The sequence below is a fragment of the Branchiostoma lanceolatum genome, chromosome 7, assembly GCF_035083965.1.
Source record: "Branchiostoma lanceolatum isolate klBraLanc5 chromosome 7, klBraLanc5.hap2, whole genome shotgun sequence".
Taxonomy (NCBI): domain Eukaryota; kingdom Metazoa; phylum Chordata; class Leptocardii; order Amphioxiformes; family Branchiostomatidae; genus Branchiostoma; species Branchiostoma lanceolatum.
In genome coordinates, this window is record NC_089728.1 from 11380875 (window position 1) to 11407022 (window position 26148).

At 41.9% G+C, this 26148-nt stretch overlaps 2 protein-coding genes across 5 annotated transcripts in view; both read right to left on the bottom strand.

Moving 5' to 3' along the window:
- Positions 1-110: 110 nt before the first annotated feature.
- Positions 111-5938, bottom strand: LOC136439268 (caspase-6-like). 3 transcript variants are annotated; one of them, XM_066434587.1, is made up of 8 exons: positions 5810-5938; positions 4092-4138; positions 3530-3778; positions 3218-3308; positions 2852-3090; positions 2368-2546; positions 1983-2145; positions 111-1686 (listed from the first exon to the last, which is right to left on the bottom strand). In XM_066434587.1, exons 2-8 carry the CDS (start codon positions 4126-4128, stop codon positions 1451-1453), a joined length of 1194 nt encoding a protein of 397 aa, XP_066290684.1. In that variant the 5' UTR covers positions 4129-4138; positions 5810-5938; the 3' UTR covers positions 111-1450. The 3 variants fall into 3 exon arrangements, with proteins under 3 accessions (XP_066290684.1, XP_066290682.1, XP_066290683.1); XM_066434585.1 differs by having other exon boundaries at positions 5774-5909; XM_066434586.1 differs by lacking the exon at positions 5810-5938 and adding an exon at positions 5571-5725.
- Positions 5939-7215: 1277 nt separating this feature from the next.
- The window catches only part of LOC136439261 (protein naked cuticle homolog 2-like), a 40239-nt gene continuing 21306 nt past the window's right edge, over positions 7216-26148 (bottom strand). For both annotated transcript variants that reach the window (XM_066434576.1, XM_066434577.1), the window contains exons 4-9: positions 15002-15086; positions 12017-12138; positions 11792-11887; positions 11186-11544; positions 10628-10821; positions 7216-10253 (exon numbers count right to left, since the gene is read on the bottom strand). In XM_066434576.1, the coding sequence (XP_066290673.1) occupies positions 9676-10253; positions 10628-10821; positions 11186-11544; positions 11792-11887; positions 12017-12138; positions 15002-15086 (1434 nt within the window). In that variant the 3' untranslated portion in view covers positions 7216-9675. The remainder of the gene's footprint in view (positions 10254-10627; positions 10822-11185; positions 11545-11791; positions 11888-12016; positions 12139-15001; positions 15087-26148) is intronic.

Below are 26148 nucleotides of genomic sequence, written 5' to 3' on the forward strand. Positions count from 1 at the left end.
ATACGGAGGTTATTTTGGGCCTTTTGATTCATTGCTTTCTTATCAACATAAAAGTGTTAAATATTTGTGAAAAGTGAGATATCACAAGGAAATAACACAGCAAAATGTCCTGGAAGTAAAATTGAATTTATTGGAATGTTATATCTCGAAAGACATTCTTCAAAGACTAAGAATCTACTCTAAGATAAGTACGGTAGTGCATAGAGTATAGTATAGCCATGTTAAGCAGCTCTTTTGCTGTTCTTATATAAAAAATCTATGTCTCTCTGAAAAAACATTGTACAAGGCACTAGCCAGACATGATACTTACTTAAGTTGTTTACTCAAGAAAGATTATTGAAAACAGAAGTTTCATTTTGTTCTGTGGTAACAGCTCATGATCATATTCATTCAGACAGGTTTACAAGTCTTTGCACATGGTATACTTTTCTAACAAGCTACAGTTTGTATACAGTACATGTCTTGGATCTCTTCAGTGCCTTATAGTAGTTTGATTTGTTATAGCCTATACTAGTATGTTGAAATGAGAAGTTGCATCTGACCAATGACACGACTAGGTTGTCATATCATAGATTAGTTTAAACCACAACAGACCAAATTTCATCTAATCAAACAATACAGACAATTTCATAACAAGTCTCGATGAGACTGTTCCATTTTTTAAAATCCTAGGGGGAACAGTCTACAGAGACATTTCAATCACCGCGTTAAAGGAAGTGATTGCTCTTTACTCACCACCATTCTATTTTGAAACATTTTCTGAAGTTCCCAACCTTTCTGATTGTGCAAAAGCTTCTTTGTGTTCCCCACAAACATCCTTGACTTGAGGTAACAAAAATAGGAATGTAACAAAAATAGGAATGTGAATTCTAACTAGCAAAATTCATTGAGGAAAGAGATGAATGATAGTTCTCACAGTTACAGAGTGTTAACTATGGAACAGTTTTATAACAACTCTTGAATGTTTTATCAGACAATTCCACATTGTGAATGGCCAATCAATGAATGATTTGATAACACAATGTACATGTACTTGGAAGTAAACTGGGTTTCGTGTGTGTGTGTGTGTGTGTGTGTGTGTTTGTATTTTGTCTGAAAATCTTGGAGGTTTTCTTCTTTTTTCCCTTTCTTGTTAAGTCTAAAATACATGTACATCCTGTATTTTGCTCTGTAAACTTCATTTTTATTTGATTGTTTTCATTTATCCCCCAAATATTCTTCTTTCTCCTTCCCAAAGTGTAAGTACATTATGTATGTGTGAAAGAATCTTAAGTATAAATTGTCCACTTTCAATACACCTTCAAATAAATTGGTTCCAACTTCCCCTCATAATTAACCAGTGTTAGTTAGTGGTCAATCTTCTTGCAGTTACATACTGAACCAATATTCAAAGTTAGACCAAAGATATAGACAACAGTAGGAGTAGTGTTCTTAAGTGTTGAATATGTGTTCAGTTTTTGGGTGTGAAAATCAGTCTCTTGGTGAGCATGGACAGAAAGCAGGGCATCTGTTTCATGCCGAGTGACTTCTGGTCGGTGGTGCGCTCAACCTCTCGGCATGACACCATCCGGTTGACCAGCGCCAGGATCTCGTGGATCTCCATGTTCGTCCCGTGCTGCTTCAGCGCCGCGCACAGGTCCTGGACGTACCACGATCCGTTCACTGTGTCACGATGGGAGTAGAAACCTGACAGATAGACAGGGTCAAATGTTAGGTTAATGAGCCCAAGCAGAAAACTAAACCTTTGATATAAATGATAATGTGATATGTCCAATGAATAAGACTATAACGTTAGATCACTTATGAAAGAGATCATACACGAGAAGTCAAAGTTATACTCAATGTAAATTAATGATGACAATAAACCATGTAGATGAGCATGTTTGCAACATTCTGAGATTGTGTTACAGTTCCAGGACAGTTTGGTGAACTAATTCAGCAGTTTCAAGTCTTTCAAACAAATAAGTAAAACCCAAGGTCACCTTCAGACACAGAGTAGGCCATGAGGAAGTCTGCTCCAGCTGGCAGGGTGGGTCTCACACCGGAGTCCACCACGTCCATGGGTTCGGCCTCCCCGCTGCCTTCCAGACCATCCGGCTCATCTAACGGCTCTACAGGAATCTCGTGCTTGGCTCCCCGACATGCCTAAACAAAAACTTTACCTTCAGAAAACAGGAACACTTCTATGTAATGCACACAAATCTCATTCCTTTGTAGGAATTACTACAATAGGAATGTTTTTAAGTTGCAATGAGAAGGAGAGATGCACTGTACAATAAACATATCTATAGGTTTGGGAAACTACGTAAATCTATGTTAGCTTTTCTGAAAGGGGTCATTCAGTCACATTGTTATGTATCTGCTGACCTGAATGAAGAAGAGTTTGGGTTTCCCATTGAGTGAAGTGCACCTGTCAGCTCTGAACATGTCAGTCAGCTCCTTGATCGGCACCGTGCCGTTGTACCCGTAGATCATGCCGTCCTCCCCGTGACTCAGAAACACACACACAAAACAGTCAGCCTGGCTGTGGTCGTACTTCATGGCAGCTGGGAGTTGGTGGAAAGAAAAAAGCTAGTTACAGTGGTGAATAGTGTTATAGAGTCACGTTGTCATTATGCACAGGTATAGGATTATAAAAAATCATCTTAGCAAAGAAAAGAAATTGCTTCTATCGATGCTTGTGTCAACAACTATTAAAATAGCCACTAGTAGTGGAGACTCTGGAATATCCCAGTTTTCACTTGGATCTTTACCTGGACGCTTTTGTTTTCTCATTCCAGGAAAACATTAAACTTATCACCCTGAAAGGAAATAAAAGGCTTAGCATTAGGTTTGCACTTGTTCAAATTACCTGAGAAGAGGATCTGTCTGATTTCGGTTATCTCCTTGTCCTTCAGAACTTCCACAGAGAAGCCCAGACCTTCAAACAGCATCTGCAGGTTTGCAGCGTCCACGTGGGAGCCACGGCGCCGGTTCATCTTCGTCGTCCAGTGGAACTCCTCGTTGTCAAACACCAGACACAGGCCCCTCTGGCGATGGTTCATACCGTAACTGGGGAGATCCTGAACCAGTTCTGCCTGGGGTGGGGCTCTGTGTATGCAGCAATAAATGAATGAAGACCTTTATTGTACAACTGAGCTAAGTACAGGTCACAACAAAATACATGTTTACAAACATACAAAATTTGTCAGGTTTAAAGTGATGAACCATAACTTACCTCCTCACTGCAATGCTGTAGATTGGTGCATCAGGTACATCTTGGTCCTCTTGCATGGAGCAAGGAGGTCCTTGCATGGAGTCAGTCACAACTGTAAAAAAAAAAATTATGTCATCATCAATTAAGCATCATTGGGTTTATTGTAGTGTACAGTTGTACACTGCAACAAGTCTCTGTTCCAAATAAGATGAGTGATCATCATCAAGTCTTAAATTTGTTAAGCCTGCAAGACTGCAGATTTTAAACTATGAGTTCAGTTTTTCCAGGTGGGTATTTTGCACCTGCATACCTGTATTTACTTACTCTACTTACCCTTTTCTGTATGTCCTGGCCCAACTGGGCCCACCACAGGTGCCTCTACCCTCCTCTGTTCCTCCATCTCCACATTCGGCCCCCTCAGCATCCCCTCCACAGCTGCAGCTAGAGCAGAGTTACCACCCCCTGGGGGGACACGGTCAGGGCCGACCCTGGGGGCCTCCTGTCTCCTCTCTCTGTCCATCCTTATGACAGGACCCCTCAGCATCCCTTCCACCGCACCTGCCAGGGCTGAGTCTCCATCTCCTGTATCAACATTGCACTGTGTGGAACATTTCTGGCAGCACCTTTATCAATGTTTTGATCCCACCTAACCTATGTGTGAATATTTCCCAACTCTTAGCCACAGCCAGAGAGCCAAATCCATGTTTTCAGATGTCAGTCATTGTCAACATCACCATCATCAACATCATCATCTCTAAAAGCCATTTGATAAGTATATTCAGTACACAGAAGGCTGAGTTTTAGACCAATTTGCTTGCCAACAATTACTCTGCCTATGGCATATTTGTAAGCAGAGGTCATTTTGAAAACAGTAGACTTGCGAACATTTACAAACCTTTATGTCTTTTATTGACAGGTTCTTCTTCACTCATTCTTGGAAACCTGGTGAAAGTGAAGGAAGTAAAATAACAGAATCAAATTGGCAGTCTTCACACAAGTGTGCAGGTTTCAAGATTTTTCCCCCCCAGGACGATTCCCCCCCAGGGGGGGAAACGTCTTGGTGAAGACGATTCCCCCCCAGGTCGATTCCCCCCCAGTCGTTTCCCCCCCAGGTCGATTCCCCCCCAGTCGTTTCCCCCCCTGTCCAGCTGTAAACCAGGTTACGTTTAGCTAGTGACTATCACGTTAGATTCTAAATATACTAGATGCAGGATTTACTTTCACATTAGTCTATAAGTACTGTATAACGTTCTAAATTGCATACCGCTAAACTCACCTGTGCTAGCGCGGCGATTTCCAAGTCCTCATGCCTGTCATGACCGAAGCCCACTGTGCCTGCTGTTACTCAGAAATGTTGGGCGGTCCCAACTTATGATTGCCCTCAGTTATAGGATTAGAAATATATATAGATTAAAATCATTGTTTTACAAACGTAACATTCTGGTGATTTCTACGCGTTTCCGAACTAACTAAAAAGGAGATTGCAGTCAAATTCGCCTACAGCGGGCGGAGTGGGCCTGGTCAGGCGCCGCGGGCGGACTTGACAATCGCCGGTGCCGACTAGCACAGTCAGGTTATGATGGCGCGCAGCTCAGCACCTGCTCGAAAAGTATATATAACGTTATATATGATATAATGTTACTGATTTTATCCAGCATAAAGGTGTGTATATTCGGTGTTTGTAGATGGTGCATTTTAGCAATCGTAGCGACTGCCATTAGTCAGGTACAGACAGGGGGGGAAACGACTGGGGGGGAATCGACCTGGGGGGGAAACGACTGGGGGGGAATCGACCTGGGGGGGAAACGACTGGGGGGGAATCGACCTGGGGGGGAAATGTCTTCAACAGGGGGGGAAACGTCCAAGGGGGGAAACGTCCTGGGGGGGAAAAGACCTGATACCAAGTGTGCATACTAGTAATAAGTTTACCTGCATGGCCTGCATATGACATCATACAGGCAAAAGGCCAAAGACAATGAAGATTTTACAGCAGAGCATCAACATGCATGTAACTTTATGGTTAGTGTTGTTGTGGAAACAAAAGTGAAACTCAAAGAGTGAGAACAGGAAGCAAAAGTTTTAAAATTGGTATTTTGCCAGGCTGGAAAAGTATTTGGTCACTCAGCAGATGAATTGGAATTAAATTTTCGAATTCACAACAACAACGCAAAAATCCTATTAATTTCATTGTAGTTATTCGCTTTACAATTCTGGTGTCCACGCTGCTCCATCTACAATGTCTGGAGAGCCTAATCATGCCTATTAAATGCACAAAACTCTAGATCCTAGATCTAGAGCTTCGAAGCATGTTGCAAAAAAAACATAAAAGTTTCAATCGTTTTCAGTATTTCAAAGTGAACCATTAACAACTTACTCTGGTGATTGTACTTGACACTGTAGCAGTGTGAAGCTTTTTAATCTCGACCTGATACTGTATTGATTTTAACGAGCTAAAATCAATGGTCTCTTGAACAATGGACAAGCTGTAGTATCGATCGCTGATCAGTTCAGAAAATCCTTGCCGGATTGTTGTTCACTGTTGCCTGGAGAGGAACCTTAGAAATCATAAGCACTTACACACGCTAAAATCAAGAGGAAAGAACGGAATGTTACCAAGCTGCTCTTCTTCCACTGCGAGGTAGCTTCAGTCTCTGCAACGTTGGCGTCCCCGAAACCGGAAGTACTTGTACAGTAAACGAACCACAACACACACCTTTCTCTTCACGGTACAAAAGCGACCTCTTGCGATAAATTGATTAATAGCAAAAAATAGTTTTGTATACCCTTGGACGAAGACTAGCGGGTTGTGTCAGTACTGCATGTAGAGAGTCACTCTCCTGGCCAATTATTACAATTTATGCCGAATTCTACTATCCGCAACCCCGTAGGAAGGCCTGGTGGAGGCTAGGCGTCAATCCCGATTTTCTTTTTAGGTACTAGTATAATGGTAACGTTACCATTAATACACACCAACAGATAGTGAGAAAAATGGCGTTCTACGGTTCCCAGAGGTAACGTTAGTCTCCAAGCAAATGTTGGGATGAAGGTCGCAAGCCAATTTCTAGTCAATCCAAATAATTCTTCTTTTTTGTGTGAACAAAGACATAGAATGGAGGTGCTCGCAAGTCGGTTATGACGGATTTCATCGACAAACTGGAATTTACTGCAATTTTATACAGATTGGATAAAAGTCGCTTTTGACATCCATGATCTGAACCTTACTGTAGTTCGTAGTAGATAAGTATAACGTTATATAGCTAGTAGTATTTTGCCTTACATTGTACCTGTTACAATTGGTGTGCAATAAACTTTGACTTGACTCTATAGTGCTCTCTGGGTGCGCTCTGCTAAACTGCAATGAAATCTATCAGAGATAGGCGGCGCTTTTGATCCATACTGTTCTCTGATCTTAACTGCTTTTCTTTGGGGAACGTCTAATGTAGGGAACTACAGTTACGAGTAATGTGAAAGGTGCCGGTATTCTATTGAAATATCCCAAGTGAGCTTGACAGACGTTGAAGCTAATATCAAGAAAAGTAGGTTCTAATCTATGATCTGGTTCCAGCTTTCCTCAATTCAAATTTGTACTTCTGATTTCGAATGCAGGGTCTGGAAACCTTCATACCTGTGTCTCCAACAGACACGTTCAAATGACATGGTAACGTTACATGTACTAAGAGAGTAACGTTAAAATGACATGGTACATGTACGAAGAGTGACTCATCATAAACGTTATCATGCAGCCTTTTCGTCAACTTTGACATCTTAGAATACCTATTTCCAAACAGCATGCTAGCAAGATGACGGTATATGCGATCTGTGATGCCTAAAAGAAATCTTCGACATAACTGCGAACTTGGAAAGATTTGAGGATAACTCCCCCCCCCCTTCTCCTTAGTTGAGGCTTCATCTCTTACCTCCAAGTTCGCAGAGGAAACACACTTGCCCCTGCCCTTCCTGCTTTGAAAATACTAGTAACTAATTAGCATTCGGACATTCAACAATAAAAAACCCTCATCTGTCCTTCACAAAGAATGTTTATTAGATATCTTTGACACATACAAAGTTTGCTGCCAACAAAATACGTACCCCGTACAGTCAGCACTTAACACTACCTACAAGTGTGTAGTATCTACAGTAAACATGGATCCTTACACGTGATGACATGATACATGTACTTAACATTGTCCTCACATTTTCAACATAATGAAAGATATTCTCTTTCTTTCCTCCCTGGAAAAAGAACTTCCTATGTCGAAGACAGTCGCTCCAGCTGCCAACATAGTGGATTCTGTGCTTTGCTGAATATTGTTCCCTGACTGAAATAACAGCAGTGGTGTGAAAAAGGTACAGGATTGGGGGTACATTTGATTGACAGTAGTGCAAACAACACACTGATCACCTTTAATACTGGCTTGTATGTACGTTCCTATTTGCACCAGTCACATACATTGTAACAGTTTCCATATTTCAAACGAGAAATCTCAACATCTTTGACTCACAAAATCATTATACCTGTACAATTCCTTTGTTTAGCTTTTAGAACCCATAATTTGTAATGCTGCATCAACAAAAGATCAACAGCTTTTCCTTTCAGCACACATAAAGTAGTAATTTATGCAAGAAACAAATACGTTCTGGGGCGAATCATGGCTGTAGTGGTTCCTGACTGGACATAGAAACTTCCTGTATAGTCGTTTTGCTGCAAAGTTTTCTAACAATATAGAAAAATATGCCATGAATGATACAGTCAATGGCTAAAGAATATGTAACAATGGCAGTGTGCAAAATACCACAGTTTTGTGAGACTGTCTCTTCCTTGGACCATGAGGAAAACAGATGAAAAAGTGACAATTTTGGCAACTTCTGTTTGGTCCATATTAATAGAAATATAAGGAAATGTCTTAAAACATCTGAGATTCAGACTCTTCATACATGTATAGGAGTATGTGGCGATAAACATAAAGAATATAAAAGGAATCTTAGCTTGACCATCACACTTATGTAAGTTTTCCTACCAAATGAACTTGTGGTAAGTTTGCCAATCAGAGGGGCAGTTTCCTACATCTGTACCTTACTGGTTGGAACTTGAACATTTAATATAAATATTTCTCCATCTGCATATCATATATTGTCTGCAGCCTTCATCCAACCCTGTAACATTGTGCCCTGGAATTGGGTATTCCTATCTTTTTTTTTACATCACTGCATCAGTGAAAAAAAACATAAGGAGATCAAGTACAATGAGAATCAAAAAGAAAAATACAATGTACAAAAGTTGATAGCAGTGTTTTCATCGCCTATAAGGTACTTAAATAACTAAGTTAATAGGAGTAACAACAATCATCATACGTACAAGTTGTATATACACATTGGTACTGTATATATTAATCTCAAAACTATAGATTTTTAAATTTACAGGAAGTGTGGTAATAATTTTGATAGAAATGGCATATATAGTCAGGCCTTGAATAAATAGGACTGACAACTTATGGGGAGGGGGATGAAGATCTTAAGAGAATCCGACAAAAAATGCCCCTAATTTTTCATTTCCCTGATTGTGTTTTGGCATCGGAGTGTATATTGATATACATATATACTTGCCACTTGTTTTCACAAAACAGCTTTTGTGAACAACACAGATCAGGTTTCCTCCTAATAATTTCAAAACTATGAATAAATATGACCTTGCGGGGTCTCTAAAATGTTACTATGTACGACTTTGTTTTTTTAACTGGCCATGATACAAACAGGTAGATCTAAATAGAAAGGATATTGTAGTAAACAAATACCTGTCCAAGTTGTGAACAATAACGTCTATGTACATGCAAGTCTGGCAAAATACAACAAAAGTGGCAAAGAATAATAAATAGAAAAATAGATTTCATCATGTGAAGGCAGTGGTACTTTTTTCTTATCTTCTATTTCAACTTAAAATTCTACTTAGTTTGGGTGGCTACTTAATTTGCCTTTTATGCAGGCACCTGAAAATCAATGCCTTTGGACACCCGAGGATGCCTTCATTCAGGCACATCAAGAAATGCACTGGGCACCGTTACCCAAATGCATGGTACCACTATTCTGAGAAGTCTAAAAATTTATGTACAAACAAGTCTAGAATACCTTAGCCACCCTACACCCTTCACATGCCACCACTTTGTACATGGTCTATATATGGCTCCCACTCCAAGAACCCACTGCACCCTCTCTCCATTTCTGTGGTCAAATTAGTTACAATTCTCAGCAGTTTTCCTCTTTTTGAGGAAACCGTGTGCCAACAGTGCTTTTTTATATGAGTGACTTGATTGAAAGGGTAGAATGGGAGAGAGTGCAGTTCGGTCAATACATCAAACATAACTGACCAGATACACTGGTCTGCTGTTTTATCTCTGAACTTGTGCACCCATCACTGTCCTCCGATCAGGGGAGACCTGACTGGGAGCACAGTGACAGGCGCAGCCCTGTGCTGGAGCGGGCCGCTATGCCTCATGATAGTGGTGGTAGTGATGGTGGTGATGGTGCTCATGGTGGTGGTGATGTTCGTGACGTTGGACATGCCCCGACCCGGGGCGTTCTCGCGTCTGTTCCACGAACTCCACCTCCTGTACAGCCTTGAACTCCTCCTTGTGTCTGTGGTGCCGCCTGTGTCCGTGCAAGCCCGGCGGGCTCACCAACGCAGCCGCGTAGCCTGTCGGTCTCCCTTTCGTTCGTGAGGGATTTAAAGATGGCTGAACCGGGCAAATCTGTCCCTTTCTTCCCATGTCCTGATACATTCGTGCCCTTTGTTGGATCTCAATAATCCGTGCAACAGTACTTTCATTCAGTTTTGGAATCCCGTGTGTTTCTTTTATTCTTTGCGTGTGGTGCATTTCTGTCGTTCGAGAATAGCTGTGTGGCACGTCCTTAGTTGATCTTGTCTTGTGCACGTGCAGTTCGTGCTTGGCCAATCCTTGCAGTTCTTGAGAGTCGTGCGACCTTGACCTGTGGTGGCCCTCATGGCCTCTCGACCTTGACCGAGAATGGTTGTTTTCCTGGGAATTTGAGGATGTGTACATCCCTGGAGAAAAGAAAAACCAAATCACCTTCAATTAAACTAGTTACCTGGGTGTTCAAAGGAAACCCAATACTGTATGGTAATCAGAACTTACTGGTTACAAAGCAAATAACCAAAACATAATGTATATACAGCACTTCAAATTCCCATTAAATAGCTTCTGCTTTATTAATTTGTCTTCTCTACAGAACTTAATAACACATAATAGAAAGACTGCATTGAAAGAAACTAAGTTGGAACAAACTGTACAGATACAATTACTTCTTAGTTTGCAAGATGGAAATTCATGAAAATTCCAACTAGAATCCAGGGGAAAAAATTCAGGAAGGGGGAAAAAAGTCCTGAGCTGATGAGAACATGTGATCAGTCCAACCTACCCGTGATGGGAGCGTTGTTGAGGTTCTCCACGCCGGCCAGGTCCAGGTAGTGGCTGCGGCGGTCAGGGTTCTCGTGCACGTTGGAGCGATTGTTGCTGCTGCTGCCGCGATGGTGGTGGTGGTGACTGTGGCGATGTCTTCTCACCTCGTCTGCCGAGTGGTGGTGGTGGTTGTGACTGTCGCTGTGGTGTCTCCTACAAACAACAACCATGCAGACATTAGCAAGGAAACATTGGGAACTGGGAAGCAATTATTAACGATTTCTTCACACAAAACCAACGCCAAACTTAATGAATTTTTCAACACTTGGTATGTGCCACAAACTTTATTCTAAAATGGTTTTGAACTTAAGGGAAAAACAATTTATGATTTCCTGCATACAAAATGAGACAAGAACAAAGGGATTGAGCCCCTAACCACTGAATCAAATTTGACTTATCTGAAACGTTAACTGGCAGAAGAACAGGTAAGATAAATGCTATAGACAATATCTGTCGGTCTCAGATTTCATAACATCAAAACTTCAAACAAACAACAAACATTTGGATGTGGACTGACCTTAGCTGTGCTATTCTGTGCTGCTGTTGTTGCTGTTGTTTCTCTATGGACTTCTGCACAAACTCATGCAGGTTCAGCTTCCTCATCTGCTCGTTGGCACTACAAGATTTCTTACGAGTCGGCGTCTCGCACCCTTCGGACATTCCCTCGTTCCCGCTATCTCCGTCGTCGTCCTTCGCTTCTTCTTGCTCCATCTCTGTCTCTACCCGTTTCTCAGGAGCCTTGCCGTTCTTGGGTGGTGACACCGTGAGACGCAGTTTCAACGTCTTGTTCTTGTTCCCCTTGCTGCTGCTCTTGCTGGGCAGGTGGACAGAGTTCCCCACCATCTCGTAGATGGAGTGTAGGAGGGTAGCAAAATCCTGAGACAGATGGAGAGACACCTGTCAGTCAAACATGGAACTCCAACAATAAATCCGACAGCATTCAACTTTTGAGAGAATAATCAGAAGAGATAGTCTCTTTATACCACACCATCGTCGAACCACAGTTCCAATTGGATATTCTTATTACCACCTTACAGCATTCTGTCTTCATAACAAGACTTATTTTCATACCTGCCCATCATAGAAGAAATAGCAAAAAGTGCTACAAAACCATTGGACTCACCTCTTGAGTAACCTTGCCTTTGCCATCAAAGTCATACAAGGTGAAGGTCCACTCCTGCTTATCACTTCCTTCCACAGACACCCCACATTCAAACTCCTGCACAAAGATACAACAGGTAAGCAATGCTTTGAATAACTGTACCCTATCTGAAATACTGTGAATATGGCAGAATATGGCACAGCATAACACAAGTACGAAAGAACACAACATCTAATCCAGCCGTACCTCCACATGCAGGCCAGGCTTTTCACCCTCATCCACCGGAGATTTGCTGTCTCCATCGTTTGGCCCTACAACATAAAACGGCGTCCGTCTTCCGGGGTCTGGTGTCTCAGGCGGAAGTTGAACTGAAGAAGGGGGAAAAGTGATCTTTATTATTGTTGTATTGGCCTCTTGCCATTTCTTCAATTTACATCTTCATCAAAATGTTTAACATGCCACTGTAAAATCACAACTCATGTCAGTTCTACTTCCGAATGACCTTACAAGAGAACCAACATTAATGTGTCTGCCGGCTAACCTATGTCTACCATTTCAGGCAGGTTACCATTAGACTTTGTAATGCGCATCAGCTAATGATGAGTACCAGATCTGACTGTTATGGGAAGAACATTTATGAGAAAGTATAGTTTCCATGCTAAGCATGAAAAAAAAAACAAGTCGTTCTGCATCCTGAACCAACACAAACACACTCCTAAAGTAATAAGCCCAGAACTATTCTGGGGTGCTTGCAGAGACAATGGGAACACACACGAATAAGTCTTCTTCAAACACTCAAGAGAAGCCACAGCAATAAGACAACCTTCCCAAAAACAGTTCCTCCATTATGACATCAGCAATGAGACTGTTAAACTCGTGCCCAAGACCTCAACAACTCGTTGAGCCAGATTGTCTAGACTAGCAGGCTACTCCTGTAATTTGGGCCAGACAATTAGCGTGTTTGTGTTTCCAATGGCAGACTCTCCTTCATGTTTATGAAGTTGCCTGGTTTGTTTCCTTCAGGGCAGGAGCCAGCAGTATTTGTTTGTTTACCAAGTGTGTGTGGCTCAGTCCAGGGATTTTTCCTGAATGACAGGGACTTTAGACAGTGCTAAATAAAGCAAGGCTTTGTGGTTAGTTGTGGCTGCCATGTCAGGTGGCTTTGTTATGGGAAGCTAAAAAATTTCTCAAATGACCTGTCAATGTTTATTCCGTGCGGTTTACCCAACTGTTTCGTTTACTGGAAGAAGGTAGGTTACAAAGGCTTTTTGCTAGTCTGGCCGTATTGTACTAAGTCTTTTTCCGTGATGTCGCAAAGAAATGGCAAGGGTAACATCCTTCTTTTATCTCATTAAAAAAGTTAGTTTCCACTTGGTTAGAGAAGTAGGAGATGTTTACTTGTTGTGGGAATCAGAGCATGTCATCTTGCTGTTCTGGTGATTTACTCCTTATAACCACCAGGATTAAATTCTACCCTTGCCTGTCCCCCTCCCCCTTCAGAAAGTTCCACAATCCATAATCATTTTAAACAAAGTTTGCCAGTCAGTCCGTTAGTCCGCATTGTCTTGAATAGGACAGGATGAACCACAAGTTCAAAGGAAGACTGGAATGTTGGGATAATTCGTCTTTGGCAAAACATTAAACTGCGTGTGATCTCTTTCACCGTGCAGGGGAATCTTCACTTGAAACCTGATCAACTCGCCAATTTAAACTACCTGTTGTGCCCTAAACACCCTCCCCTTGTGCAGGACCCTCTTTATGGGGTTACCGCACGACTCTCTTTACAGGGCCAACACAGCCAGGCTGCATGTAAGCCTGGGTGAGTTTTCTGGGCAAAGTCCCAATTCTACGGACTTTGGCTACACACGCCTTCTGTTCAACACAAGGCTGAGGCAAAGTCTGCCACAAACATTCAACAAACTCATGGTCAACAGGCCCAGAAGGGCAGATTATGTTTCCTTCCAAGATGCATAGGAGACCTCAGTCCTGCCATGTACCTGACCACTTAGGGAGAAATCCAGCCCAGAGAAAACAGCCCTGATCACTTTGTTTCCAATCTAATTATGCAAGAGTGCAGGTATCATTTTCAACTCGTTGCAAAAGACATGAAAATTAACCGTCCACTGTTATGGGAGCTGATCCCTATTAGGCTAGTTTTCCTGTCATTATTTGTACACCTGGCCAGTTACTATGACAACCATGGTTAGTTCACTACCCTACAGCTTTTGTTGATTCCTGACTGCCCATTTAGGGGGAGGGTGGCACGGAAGAAAATGGACACTTTTCAACAATATGAACCACAAGCATTAAAATTTATAAACACACATAAACAAAAAATGTTTCAAATGAGGTCAAAGTAAACCAAAATTCCAAATGGAGTAAATCAAAACCAGGCATGGGGTGGGAAGGAGGGAAAAGGTTTTTTGTCTACCTTCTGCTTCAACCAAGAGGGTATCCTACTGTAGGCAACAGGCTCAAATGTCCACATTTTGCTGGCCTGTTGTAGACACAGGCTCAAAAGAAAACTTCCCCAAAGTAAGACTTCACAGGTTTAATTAGTCCCATCAGGGACCAAGGGGTAGAACCCAACAGGTAATGAACAGCTCCACACAGAAACTGGGTAACAAAGCAGCTCTTTCTTGAAGCAAATAATGATCAAACAAGGCACAAGCCAGGCCAGGATTTCTGTGGCATCCCTAGCCCTGGCCCCCTGATTACTTTCTCTTGAGGGTGGAATTTCAAAAGTTTATGTCCTACATAACGGGCCGGAACAACATTGGCTGAAAATGCCTGGATCAAAAGGCTTCTTCTGTAACCTGAGGTCTGTGTGGACCTCAGCTACATGTTGCTGCTATAGTGCACATCCCTGCTTTGTTTGGGACCTGTTTACAGTTCAAAACTATCCTGCAAGAAATCCCTTTGAGCTGAGTGTGTCTCTCAAACAGAGCGGGAGCCACACGCAAGGCTCACATACATACACACGATGACGTCACTGAACGATCCTTTCACTTCTTTCAGAAAATACCAATGACTAGAATACACTCAAATTCTAAAAGTTACGCAAGTGTGAAACATTTTCTGACCCAAAATGTTGTTTGTCGCTAAACTTGAGTCGTTCACAACACAATGCCATGGGATGGCCACAGGAAATCTGGCCGCCCAAGACTAGTCTGCGCCCCTTCCCTCCCCACAAACTATAACAGACTGGTTACCACCAGGATCAAAGCATACCTTCTAGCGGGAAGCAGTCATCTGCCATGCCCACTGGCACAGGCTTGCAGCCACCTGCTTTTTCCATCTCCTGGGCTGGCGGCTCCTGGGGGGGAGAGACAGACAGGGTTAGACCAGGATTAACAGGCACAACATCCACAAGGAGAAATTTACAACCACAGCTAGCAGCATAGGCATCACACAAGTTTGCTGATTGTCACATAAATCATGCACTTGTAAACAAATACAGCAGACCATGACATTCATATTGGATTTCATAGGAGTTAGATGCTGTAGTATGGCAAAGGTTTATTCAGTTTGATACATTTATCATATTCTGCAGTGCTTAATCAAATCTCAATGAAATAATGAAACAAATATGGCTGCAAGATTGAATACACACAGAACTAAAACAAATTTAAGCCAATACAAGTAAAACAGGACAACATATGCTAGAAGGACGTTGGGACTTCAGGTTATACAGAGCAAGTTTGAAACTCCCATGAGGGAACCACATGCTTGGATCAGTGTTATCATATCTAGCACCATCAAGGTCTTGAGCTTCTGGTAGGAGTCTACATAAATCTTGTGCCACTGAACAGGATGATGGGTTGACTTGCAGACTAGAACTGAAATCCATGTGTTCATACTGGATATATGAGATGGCTACTGGTTTAACTAGTAGAGCATGAGAATCTGTTGCACAAAGCTAAAAAAAAGTCGTTCCACTATTCACATCTACATTTGGATATTCACATGACAAATCAAAGCCTTAGTCTTGAAGATGTTTTCTTTCTGTTGGAAAGCTAGTTTTTTTGCAGAGCTCCTGGGACCTATCTGCAAGGTTCATTAACCCACCAGGTCAAGTTCAGGGTAACGTGGGGTGGTGCAGACCCCAGGTCATAACTGGGCCCAGATGACAACAGGTACGTTTCACTTCCTGGCACGCTAACTTGTCAGAAAAAATTACCTCTGATGCATCGAGGAGAGGAACCTATTTCAGTTTATAGAATGCAGCAATTCTGCATCTTGGTCAAGCTAAAAGCTATTGTAGTAGTGGCAGAATATTTAACGATGAAATAGCTCATAGATCTTAAAATGGCTAAGACTGCATTTATAAGATATTTCAGTAAGAAAACTTTGACTTGGCATGTGTCCTCACAGAGTAAGGCATGTATGCTACAGGGAATGGCTTTTAGGTAATGTCCATAAAACCTTCAGAAGCAAGGAGAGTTGGGTTACAAAGTGCTTCTAGCTAATTGCATTCCTTCCAGAAAAGAACAGGGTTGAAAAAAGACTTCATCACTCTACACATGGGTAATACTGGCATGGCCGTGTAGTTGTGTAGATAGGACTGACTGCAAGCATGTGTCCTCTCTCAATGTTACAGGTTGTTCAGGACAGCGACAGTAGTACCGAGGCCTCAAGGGTGCAGCTTTGTATGTTTTCAGTTGTTGAAATCCTCTCCTTTGAAGTGGCTATTGTTTATCCTAATTAGTTCTGAGAAAGTAAGTTAGGGATACCATAAGCATATTCAACCTGCCTAATCTTGAATGTAAACATCTAGGTCTTTACACATTACAATAAGGGAGCCAAAAGGGACAAGCTAATTTCTGTAACATGACATCTGTTTATGACCTCGAGCACAATCAAAATGAAAAGGTAGCCCCGCAAGACAGGATATCAAGAAGGCTTTCCTCAAGAGTAACATACTTACAGCACCTGGACAGAACACAGCCTGGGGCATCCCTCAGACAAATAACCGCTTTATTAGTCCTAACTTTCTGGTGAGTAAATCTGAAAGGATTTAACACCAAAGCCCTTTCCAAGGACATGCTATCTTTGATCTCCATGTTAATTTCAAGGTAGCCAAAGAGGCTGGAAATAATTTCTGTTCCCCATGCTGATATAATTATTCAGCCTCAAGGTATTCATATGAGGGGGGGGGGGGGTCTGTGGATTTTCTTCATTAAAAAAACAGCTCTTATGCTACCTCTGTGACACTTAAAAAGGAATTTAAAGGGAAAACAAAACCTATAGAAACTACTTCTTGTTCACCTTGTTCACATTGTTTACAAAGTCAGATATTGACTGGTGATATTTCAGGAACTGAGAAGAAATAGCTGCTTCCATTGCCTTCTAAGCAAAGATGGTGGGTTATATGCATAGTTACTGAATTACAAAGTGTTCCTCCCCCTAGATTCTTCAGTATATCAAGGATACATTCAAAACATACGTCACAGTGTGACGTCTGTTGACTCATGGTATGATACTTGGAGGGAGGAAACCAATCATCTTCTAAGGAAGGAGTCTGAGAATCTCTAACAGGTGACTCATTTCCAAGTTCTGCAAATTGCAAAGTTGGCCGGGTCCAAGAAGACAGTGAATTCCACTGTGAGGTGAGACATAGGACTTCAAAGAAAGGAAATGAAAACCAGACCTACCTAGGTGATTTGTTACTCCTGCTTTAAACCTTCAAAAGGAAGTTTTCCAAAATGATAGGCAGATCAAAGTTAAGCAGACCTTGCTGGATGAACTTGAAGTCTGACTTAAAAAAAGACTTTCTTCCTCAAATTTTCATGAAAAGTTACAAGAGTTGAATGATCTGAACTGTATACTTTTTAAAAAAAACTTATGTTTCCCAAAGCCATCTCCATCCCCCTGCAAATCAACTGGACTATCCCTTTATGGCAGGTTCCAGGGAGGGTACAACGAATTCCCAAGTTGGTTGAGACACATGTCAGGAGAAGGGGAAAAGACTGACACCTAAAACCCAATTTTCACGGCCAGTCAACCATGGCCTTGTGGCAACTTCCCATACCAATCTCAGCAAAATAACCGCAGAATCCAAACAACTGAAACATAACTCCCACCGACCTCCCGACCTCCAACTTTCTTGAAGAAATAATTCTTGGAGCAGAATGGAGTCAAGAGGGATATCTCACAGATGTAGCTTGCGTTAAACCTCACACAAGACCAACTGTTAAATGACAACTGTTCATTAACCTGAAGTTCAGTGTTCCACCCTGCAGCAGTGTGCTTTTCTCTATGACTTCCACGTGTCAGATCCCTTGTTGAAACAGACAATGTCACAATAGAAATGCCTCAGACAATACTCTGCTACAATGATTGGTTTCAGTGCAGATACATCCATTTTTGTAGACTATTTTTATCTGGCGGAGGTTCCTTTCATGTTGTTACAACTTGTTGGTTCAGGAAAGCAGACAAAAACCATGCATTTTCCTGTGTTCCATTGTTCATGATTGTGACAGTCTATATTCTATCAATTTCTTCCATGGACAATGACATTGTCACTTAACTATCATTTTATGCCAGAAAAGTAATTGAATTTATTATGTTAAATAGTTGTCTAAATTAAGTACAAAATGCAAGCAGGTACAAATTAACTTATCAAGTAGGGTTCTAACTAAGGGGGCATAGAAGAAGGAAACACTTTAAATAGCACAATGACAGCGAGGAAGGATGGTGAACTTATGCGACATTCCCTGGGCTATTCTCTAAACCAGCAGCCTCCTCTGTGGAAACCAAGTGGCGAACGGGGTCATGTGCCTCTCAGCTCTGTTCCACTGAATAGCGCTGTATGGCTAATGGAGAAGGAGAGGTTTATTCCTGGGTGGAAATCAATTACCACAACCGCCCATGCCTTGCACAAAGGTAGCTTTGTCCAGCTTAGCCCTGCTTCGCAGTAACCTAGCTAGCCATCTTTTCAATTTCGCTGAAAGGTGGCTGGTAAAGTTTGGGTCCCCACACAAAGCACTTTGCATTCCAGTGCAGATGCAGGAGGCTGGGCCTGTCCTGGTGTGTTAGGTCTGAAGACAGGCAAAGCTGCAACAGATGGGGGACATTAGGCCAGAAGAAGGTGGGGAGGAAGGAAAGTAAGGAGGATCATCTTACATTGGAAGAAAAGGACTGACTCTTGTCAACTTTCCTACACAGGTCATCAAAGGTCCACTTGCAACCAGTTACAGATAACAACTTTAGTGGACAGGAAAGGGTGGTTTGTCTATGAATTCTTATTTGTGTAATTCTTCTAAATGAAAGCATACCAGGAGATTTGGGTGTTTTTCCTGTTCCTCCTTCACTAGACAGCTTCGATTGAAAACAGCTTGTGGGGAACCATCAAGAAAATTAAAATCAAACTCCTGTCACAGGACAGAGTCAGTCTCCTCAGATTTTTCTCATTTCCAGTAATTGTCTCTACCTGGATACAACGGTCGTTTAGTGTAATCAAGATAACTGGCAAAACAGAAACAAAGCATTAAATGTAACATTCAACATGGTATCTTCTCATTGGAAGTCTACCCTACCATCAGGTAATTTTTGCATTGAAACTTTGTATTCAGTACTATGATAAAATAATAATTTTGGGCATTGTGATTAAATGTGGTTTCAACTCGTTCCTTCTGTCCTGACCAAACCATAGTAAGACTGTACCCAGATTTTATCTGATCCTTTTCAATATGAAACAATTGTCCTTTCCAGACCAGCAGTAACAGATTTAGTTTTGGACCAGCAGAGATTTCCTGCAAACAGAATGCTGTACCTTTTTACTGTACCCCTCCATTGTTTGCCCTAACCACACATCCCTCCCCATGGCCCAAGGCAAAGCCAAGCACTTATGATGAGGGCAAAGGTCGTGTGGAAGAATAGAATGGTTACTGTAACAAACACCCTTATCGCACAAAGTACAAATTGTGGGCTAACCTGTTGATCGCACAAAGAGTGTGGTCTATTTGGAAAACTCTACCGGAAGTCCCCCATTTTACTGTCGTTTCTAGGTTGTCAACTCAAGCAAAGTCTTCAAACTGTGAGGTTGGTAAACGGGACAAGGCTATGGAGGAATTTGCCTGACAATACAGGCAGGCGGGAATTGTGCGGTGAGCTTGCCAAACAAATGTATCATATGTGCATACTCACAGCCAGTAAAATCTGAAGTGCCCAAAGCAGGAGTCAGCCAGGGGTCACTGGGAGTTGAAGGTACTAAACTGCCCAGATGTCAGCAAACAACATTTGGAACATGAAAAGGGGGAGAAAGCCTGTAGTTTGGTTCAGGTTTGAGGGGGTAAATATGCTTTTCAACTTGAACCCTCACATAACATTTCTATGAATAAAGATTACAATAGTAATCAGAAAAAAAGGAGATGGTCATATGTTTGAGGATAAACTATTTGTAAAAGTCAAGCATTTCTTGGCGAAATAAGAAAACTTTTGAAGTTTGAGTTCAGTTTTTACTTCTGCCTGTTAGATCCTGTGCTCAAATCCTCTCTCTATTTTACTTATGATTTTCATACTCAGGCATGACTCCAACTCACCAGACACATGATTTATTGCCTTGCAGTGTTGATTAAATTGGTGACACCCAACAATGGATCATCACCCAGAGCATGAAATGATATGAAACCAGCGCAAAAAGAACTCATTACAATAGTTGGCTGAAGCGGCCTGCTCGCATGCATGATAGCCGGCTAAGCCAATATTTTCCGCCCTGGGCTCAAAGGATATTTGCATTACAAAGGGATGGAAGCCGCCTTTGAAGATAAATGGCCCCGAGGGCAGGTCATAAGACAATGAAGAGAACAGGCAATCTGCTATTATCTTTTCGGAAGGCAAGTCGTACATACAAATGTTCCACCGATGTTTTCTTGGATAAGGAAGGGCGCCTAATCTGCTTCTCTCGTCAGATAGAATTGTGGATTGGCTGCCACCTCTACCAGACTTACACGCACCCATTTTGCTCAAGAGGCAACAATCCATTTTGGTATAAGCTGTGTGTTGTATGGCAAGACGGTTATCGAAAGAGGCATGTCGATTCTTAGTTTTGCTGGACCACTTCTGTACCCAAGATCATCTAATATATGTATGTCGAGTCATATGGTCACAGTCACGGCAGTGCCAAAAAGGAGTCCTGCACTACCAGTGATATATCTTGAGCATTCACCACATGCAGGAAAGGGTCACTGCCATTGTACACCAGGGGAAGCCAAGGCCTCTACACTGGCTTTCTGTTTTGTCACAGCATGGCACAAAAACATGTACAAGCAGCCTGCCAGCCCTTCTGGGCACTGGGCCTCAGGATACGTCCCATAAGGCCCACTCCACACCTGTTTTATACTGAAAGCTATACGACACCTGTGCTATGGATATGCTGTAGCCTTGGCTCAGTCCAGAGGGAAATAAGCGGTATTCGAAACACAACTGGAAATTAGTTTTGAGATGTTCAGGTTACAGGCAGGTTCAAATGGGCGAATTTACCTGTCCTTTAGCTGCACGGGGGTGTGGCACCTGAAGAGTTGATGTGGTGACGGAGATATACCAGACAGTGCCTTCTTATTGGAATTTGGAAAGGGATGCATCTTGTCATTTTGGACAGGCATGTGACAGACTAAGGTAGAGTCGATTCCACATTACCGAGAGGGTGTTTGTTGCCTTTTGTTCTAACATTTGTAAAACCTTTGTAACAATCTAAGGGAGATAAGAGACTGTTTAGAACAATTTCCAACATTCATGTGATGTTCTAAATAGTTTCTGCTGTGTTCCAACATGTTAGACAAATTTCTAACATTGCACATGTTATTTGTATTATTTTCGAAACTGTTGGAAAATAGGTTGATCATTTGTTCCTACATGTTCCAACATCATAACAACATGGTATAACTGGGTCAGTGGGATGGGAACAGGGTAATTCACACATCCTTTCAAATTATAGGGGATTAGGCATGGGTGCCATGCATAGACACCTGAAGACAAAAGTCCAGACGTGAAATCTAAAAATAAACAGAGGGAGACAATAGAGTGTGATTAGCACCTACTTTTATGGGGGCAATAACCCAAATCTACCATTTGAAAAATGATTCAAATTGTTCCAACATGTTCGAACAGTGAAACAATCACATAGATGTTTGAAAATTGTTCTAAATAAAGAGATATTTGTGCAATTACTTTCCAAATAGTTCCAACATATATAAGTAAGTTCAAACATGTTCAAACTTTCATTCTTGATTGTTTGAACAATTTAGAACTATTTTGACTTGAATAGTCTTTTATCTAAAATTGTTTGAACTCACTAGCAATATTACCTGAAAACCCTCTCGGTGACATGGAATTGACTCTATTCATTGGCGGTTATGTCTACTTCCACAATTCATTTTTAATAAGCCCATTAGCTGAAGGTTCTGTGACAAGAATATCCAGCAACTGCTAACGGATACAGAAATAATCACAATTTATGAAAATGAGGTTCAAATTTGTATGTCTTATCACCTGATGATGTGCATGAGGAAAAAATCACTGCAATACACTTGTTTTATATCTGACAACTTATATTCATCCCTGATTGATATATCACAAACAAGAATCACTGATAGTTTGTTTTCCCAAGAAGCCCATAATTTGAGCAAAGCCACACAGAACATAGTTGCAACTGGCCCTCCCCCCTCCAGAATCCAGACCAGACCTGTGACATTGGTCAACATACCTACAACCTCAACATGTCCTACTTGGGGTTGTGGTTGTACTTTCTAAGCAAACAAAACATTGAAATTTCTGAGAAAACTCCTTGGACTGACCAGGGAGGTAGTGTGAGAGGTAGTCTATATAAAGGCCTGATCAACCTGGGTGTGAAATTTTGATCGTGTCTGGCTGGACTGGCCACTTTGAAAATACGTGATAATGAGCGTGTTCCAGCCTGGGCTTTGGGAGCGCGATTAGGGAAGCCCAGTGGAAGTTGTGGCCTTCAAAGCATTTTCAACATGCTTGTATACCACAGAGATGTGTGTCTCTGGTCTATCAGTACCCAGATCACAAACAACAGCTTTTTATTAACAAACTAGGACAAAAAGACGGCAAAGCGACACAACTTCAAACTACGTTTATCACAAGGATCAAATCTTTGATGTCGTCTCCGAGTAACCACCAGACTTCAAAAACGCCTCTTCCTTTGGTAGAACGGTAATTCTTGACTCCTGAGATATACTGTGCTGACCCCTTGTAACTGCAGGACCAATTCCCCTTATCTTCAAAAGACATGAATTCTCAAGTATTCCTTGGAGAGAACCAAGGGGCTTTCAATGCAGCTCAACAGGACATTTACTGCTAGCATAGATGGATCAATGAACAACTTTCCTTTTTACTTGTTCACATTAGCATATACATCCTCATCTGCATGCCAATTTGGTGTTAGTAAATGTAATGGAACTGCAGGAGAGAGTGTGGCTAAGAGCGTAATGGCTCATGCAGTAATGTCTTTTAATTGCACTTCAGCGAGCTGGAGAGAGGTGTGTGAGTGATGTAGCACTCTACTGGTACTGACATCGCCTGCACTACCTGCAAGAAGGTTTTCCTGGTTCATCAGTTGAATCGAAATGACACAGCGGTGACGTGATAATCATAATTTGAGGAAGACAGCAGTGCTTGTTTTTCGTTGGTCTAGATAGGCTAATAATTCTAAGTCCAGAAACTGGAAAACATTGTAGCTTACTTTTTAATTTGTGATGGTAGAAGACAAAAGAATACACTTGGCCTTAGTTACACTGGATTATTTTTCTCCCAAATTGTTATCTCTTTCTTTGTCTGCTTCATCCCACACAATGATGATATGTAAGAAGAATAGGACCCTGCAGTCAAAGGCAATATTCAGGAACTTCCTCGGTGGAAATCCCTTGGCTCAAAGTCCACGTTTCCACTAAACAGGAAGCCAGGCGACTCCAGGCGGCTACGGCATTCCCAGCATTCCGAGCAAGGCTGGAAATGCCCCGTGCCCGGGGATCGAGTCCGACCTGATCAATATTGACTGTGGCTAAGCAAGCAATAAGAAAGAGCTTTAGGCGACTAACTAAATTGCTGAAAAACGTACACAAGGTACGATTAGGGCATGTCCTTTTCTGGTGTCTGCCCGTACGTACACAACTCATCAACTTTTGCAGATGCAGAATGGCGACGAAAAATTCTTTGTGCACAACCGGCAAAAAAATATTAACAGAATTCCTTTACAACCAGGCTATGGAAACATTCAGTGCAAGGGTTTGAGATTGAAGCTTGCAGCGTTCCCTTTGACGGGGACACAGTGCTTATCCACTTAGCCCACTGAGCAAACGGCTTACTGTTGACTCTGTCACGAGTGACCTCACATTTTTGGGGCTTACAATACGCAAGACATCAAAATGTACAGAAGGGTGTAACAGATATTGCATAATGAGAATCACCACTCATGAATACATCAATGTTTTCTTCCAGCATTACACCTGTCGGACCTAGGACACAAACCATTCTTTTTGGAGACCTACTAAACAATATGAAAGATTCCTTACTAACACTGGAACTGATTAATGGGGACTACACAGGGTTTCTGAAGTGGCTAGGCCTGGGTTGAATGGAACTCATTTCTAAAGATGACAATTTCAGGAACTACACATCCAATGTACACTTGACTAAAACCAGTTTTCTGTTGGATGCATATCACCATCAAAGTCTGACATTGTTTGGTCATTTGTTGAAATTTTGACTTTTTAGTCCAATTTATGACCGAATTTTATGACGTAAACTAAAACACATAGCTGCCGTTCCCTCAAAATCACCCCATGAAAACACTCATCAATTGAAGCTATCCAAAACCAACCTAAACAGCATGTATCTAGGTTGCCCAAAGGAAAAAACTGCGAACTACCAGATATATCCACACTGCCACAACAGCCACATGCAAAAGAGTATCACTTCCAAGCTCCCCAAGTTCCCCGTGTTACGCATATCGTCCATCTGAAATGCGTCAACTAAAAGAGAGCCATCCAACCTTTACAGCACATCTTCTGCGATAGTAAAACTGACAAACAAGATCAAAGAGACAAGCGGGCTTGAGCTTCTTGCTTTCATATCCTTTCACAAAGTGGGCATTGCCGAACATAAACCAGTCTCAGAGGCACCACATTATTTTAGCTCTGAAGTTCACATCAAAGCCAACAGCTTTTATCTCTGCTAAGCCCCTTTACAGAACTAATACAACCTGATGATGAAAGCCCAAAGCCTTACCCTCCCAACACTTTGATTTGGCATAGATAACGTATCTACGCTTTGCCTATCTCGTGTGGGTTTGTACCAGATCTTCCTTTGATCTGCAACATCATAGACCCTCATTTATCAAGATTCACCGGGATAAACTTTCTGCATTTCCTAAAGGCACCATGACGGGACCACTGCCCTTTACAGACTAATCCCAAATTATACAGCCCCTTTGGGCCAACTGAACAGGCAATATGAGATAACGGGACGTTATTTCCAGCAATACAGCCAACGGACATGACATACTGTCGCTGCTTTCTGTGAATCTTTCCAGCTTGCATTTCACTCCTATGATAACCCTTCATTCTCTGTTTAACTACCCCATTAAAGAAAACCATGTTCCATTTTATTACGCCTCCCTTCTCAAGAGGGCTATCTGCTAAAACTTTTTTCACCATCTATGGAGGAATGGGGCAAAGCCAATCACTTTGATGGAAGATGACTAGGTCCACCAGGAGTCAAGGTCAAGAGAATAAGCGCTTCTCTAGTAACATTGAGATCGCATCTTGCTACTGAAGATGGTCCCAAGGAGGGGTCGGTCCCCGCTGACTCTCAATGACTTTGATCATGATGGTTCTGACCTCGTTGCACGCAGACTGCCTTGTATTTTATCACATTTATTCTCTTTTATGTTAACATTTCCAAAGAGCGAGTCTACAGGGACTGGGGCATCTCCTGCATGATTAATGAGCAACTATGATCCAGCTTGCTCATTTGCAACTGCCCTTAGTACCTAGTTGCATGCTAAGAAATATTTCGGGTAATTACAATCCTCTTCCCAGTCATGCAACTCCCCATAAGAACAAACTGGGAAAGCTAGAAGTTATCTTCTGAGGCTTCTAACTGAGGCGTTTGGTCTCTGGAAAAGGGAGCAGCTTCCAAAGTTAGTCACGAATGACTAATAGGGTGTATTTCCTTCAAAGGGAACAAGCAAAGAAGGAAATAACCTCAAAGCTTATTGGATGTTACTTCAAAGGATGCCTTTGTAGGACGCACTATTGGGAGGAGATTACAAAGAAGAGAGGGTTACACAAAGTGGAGCTTTGTCTGAGCAATAGTGTAATCTGGGATCTTCCTGGGTACAAAGATGAAGAAGC

What these genes read in the sequence shown, in the direction of transcription:
- LOC136439268 (XM_066434587.1), bottom strand. Translation starts at nt 4,128, where the DNA reads ATGAGTGAAGAAGAACCTGTCAATAAAAGACATAAAG. An exon ending in CAGACAGATCCTCTTCTCAG is followed by an intron (nt 2,547 to 2,851) that starts GTAATTTGAACA and finishes ACCAACTCCCAG; the next exon opens with CTGCCATGAAGTACGACCAC. An exon ending in GGCCTACTCTGTGTCTGAAG is followed by an intron (nt 1,687 to 1,982) that starts GTGACCTTGGGT and finishes TCTATCTGTCAG; the next exon opens with GTTTCTACTCCCATCGTGAC.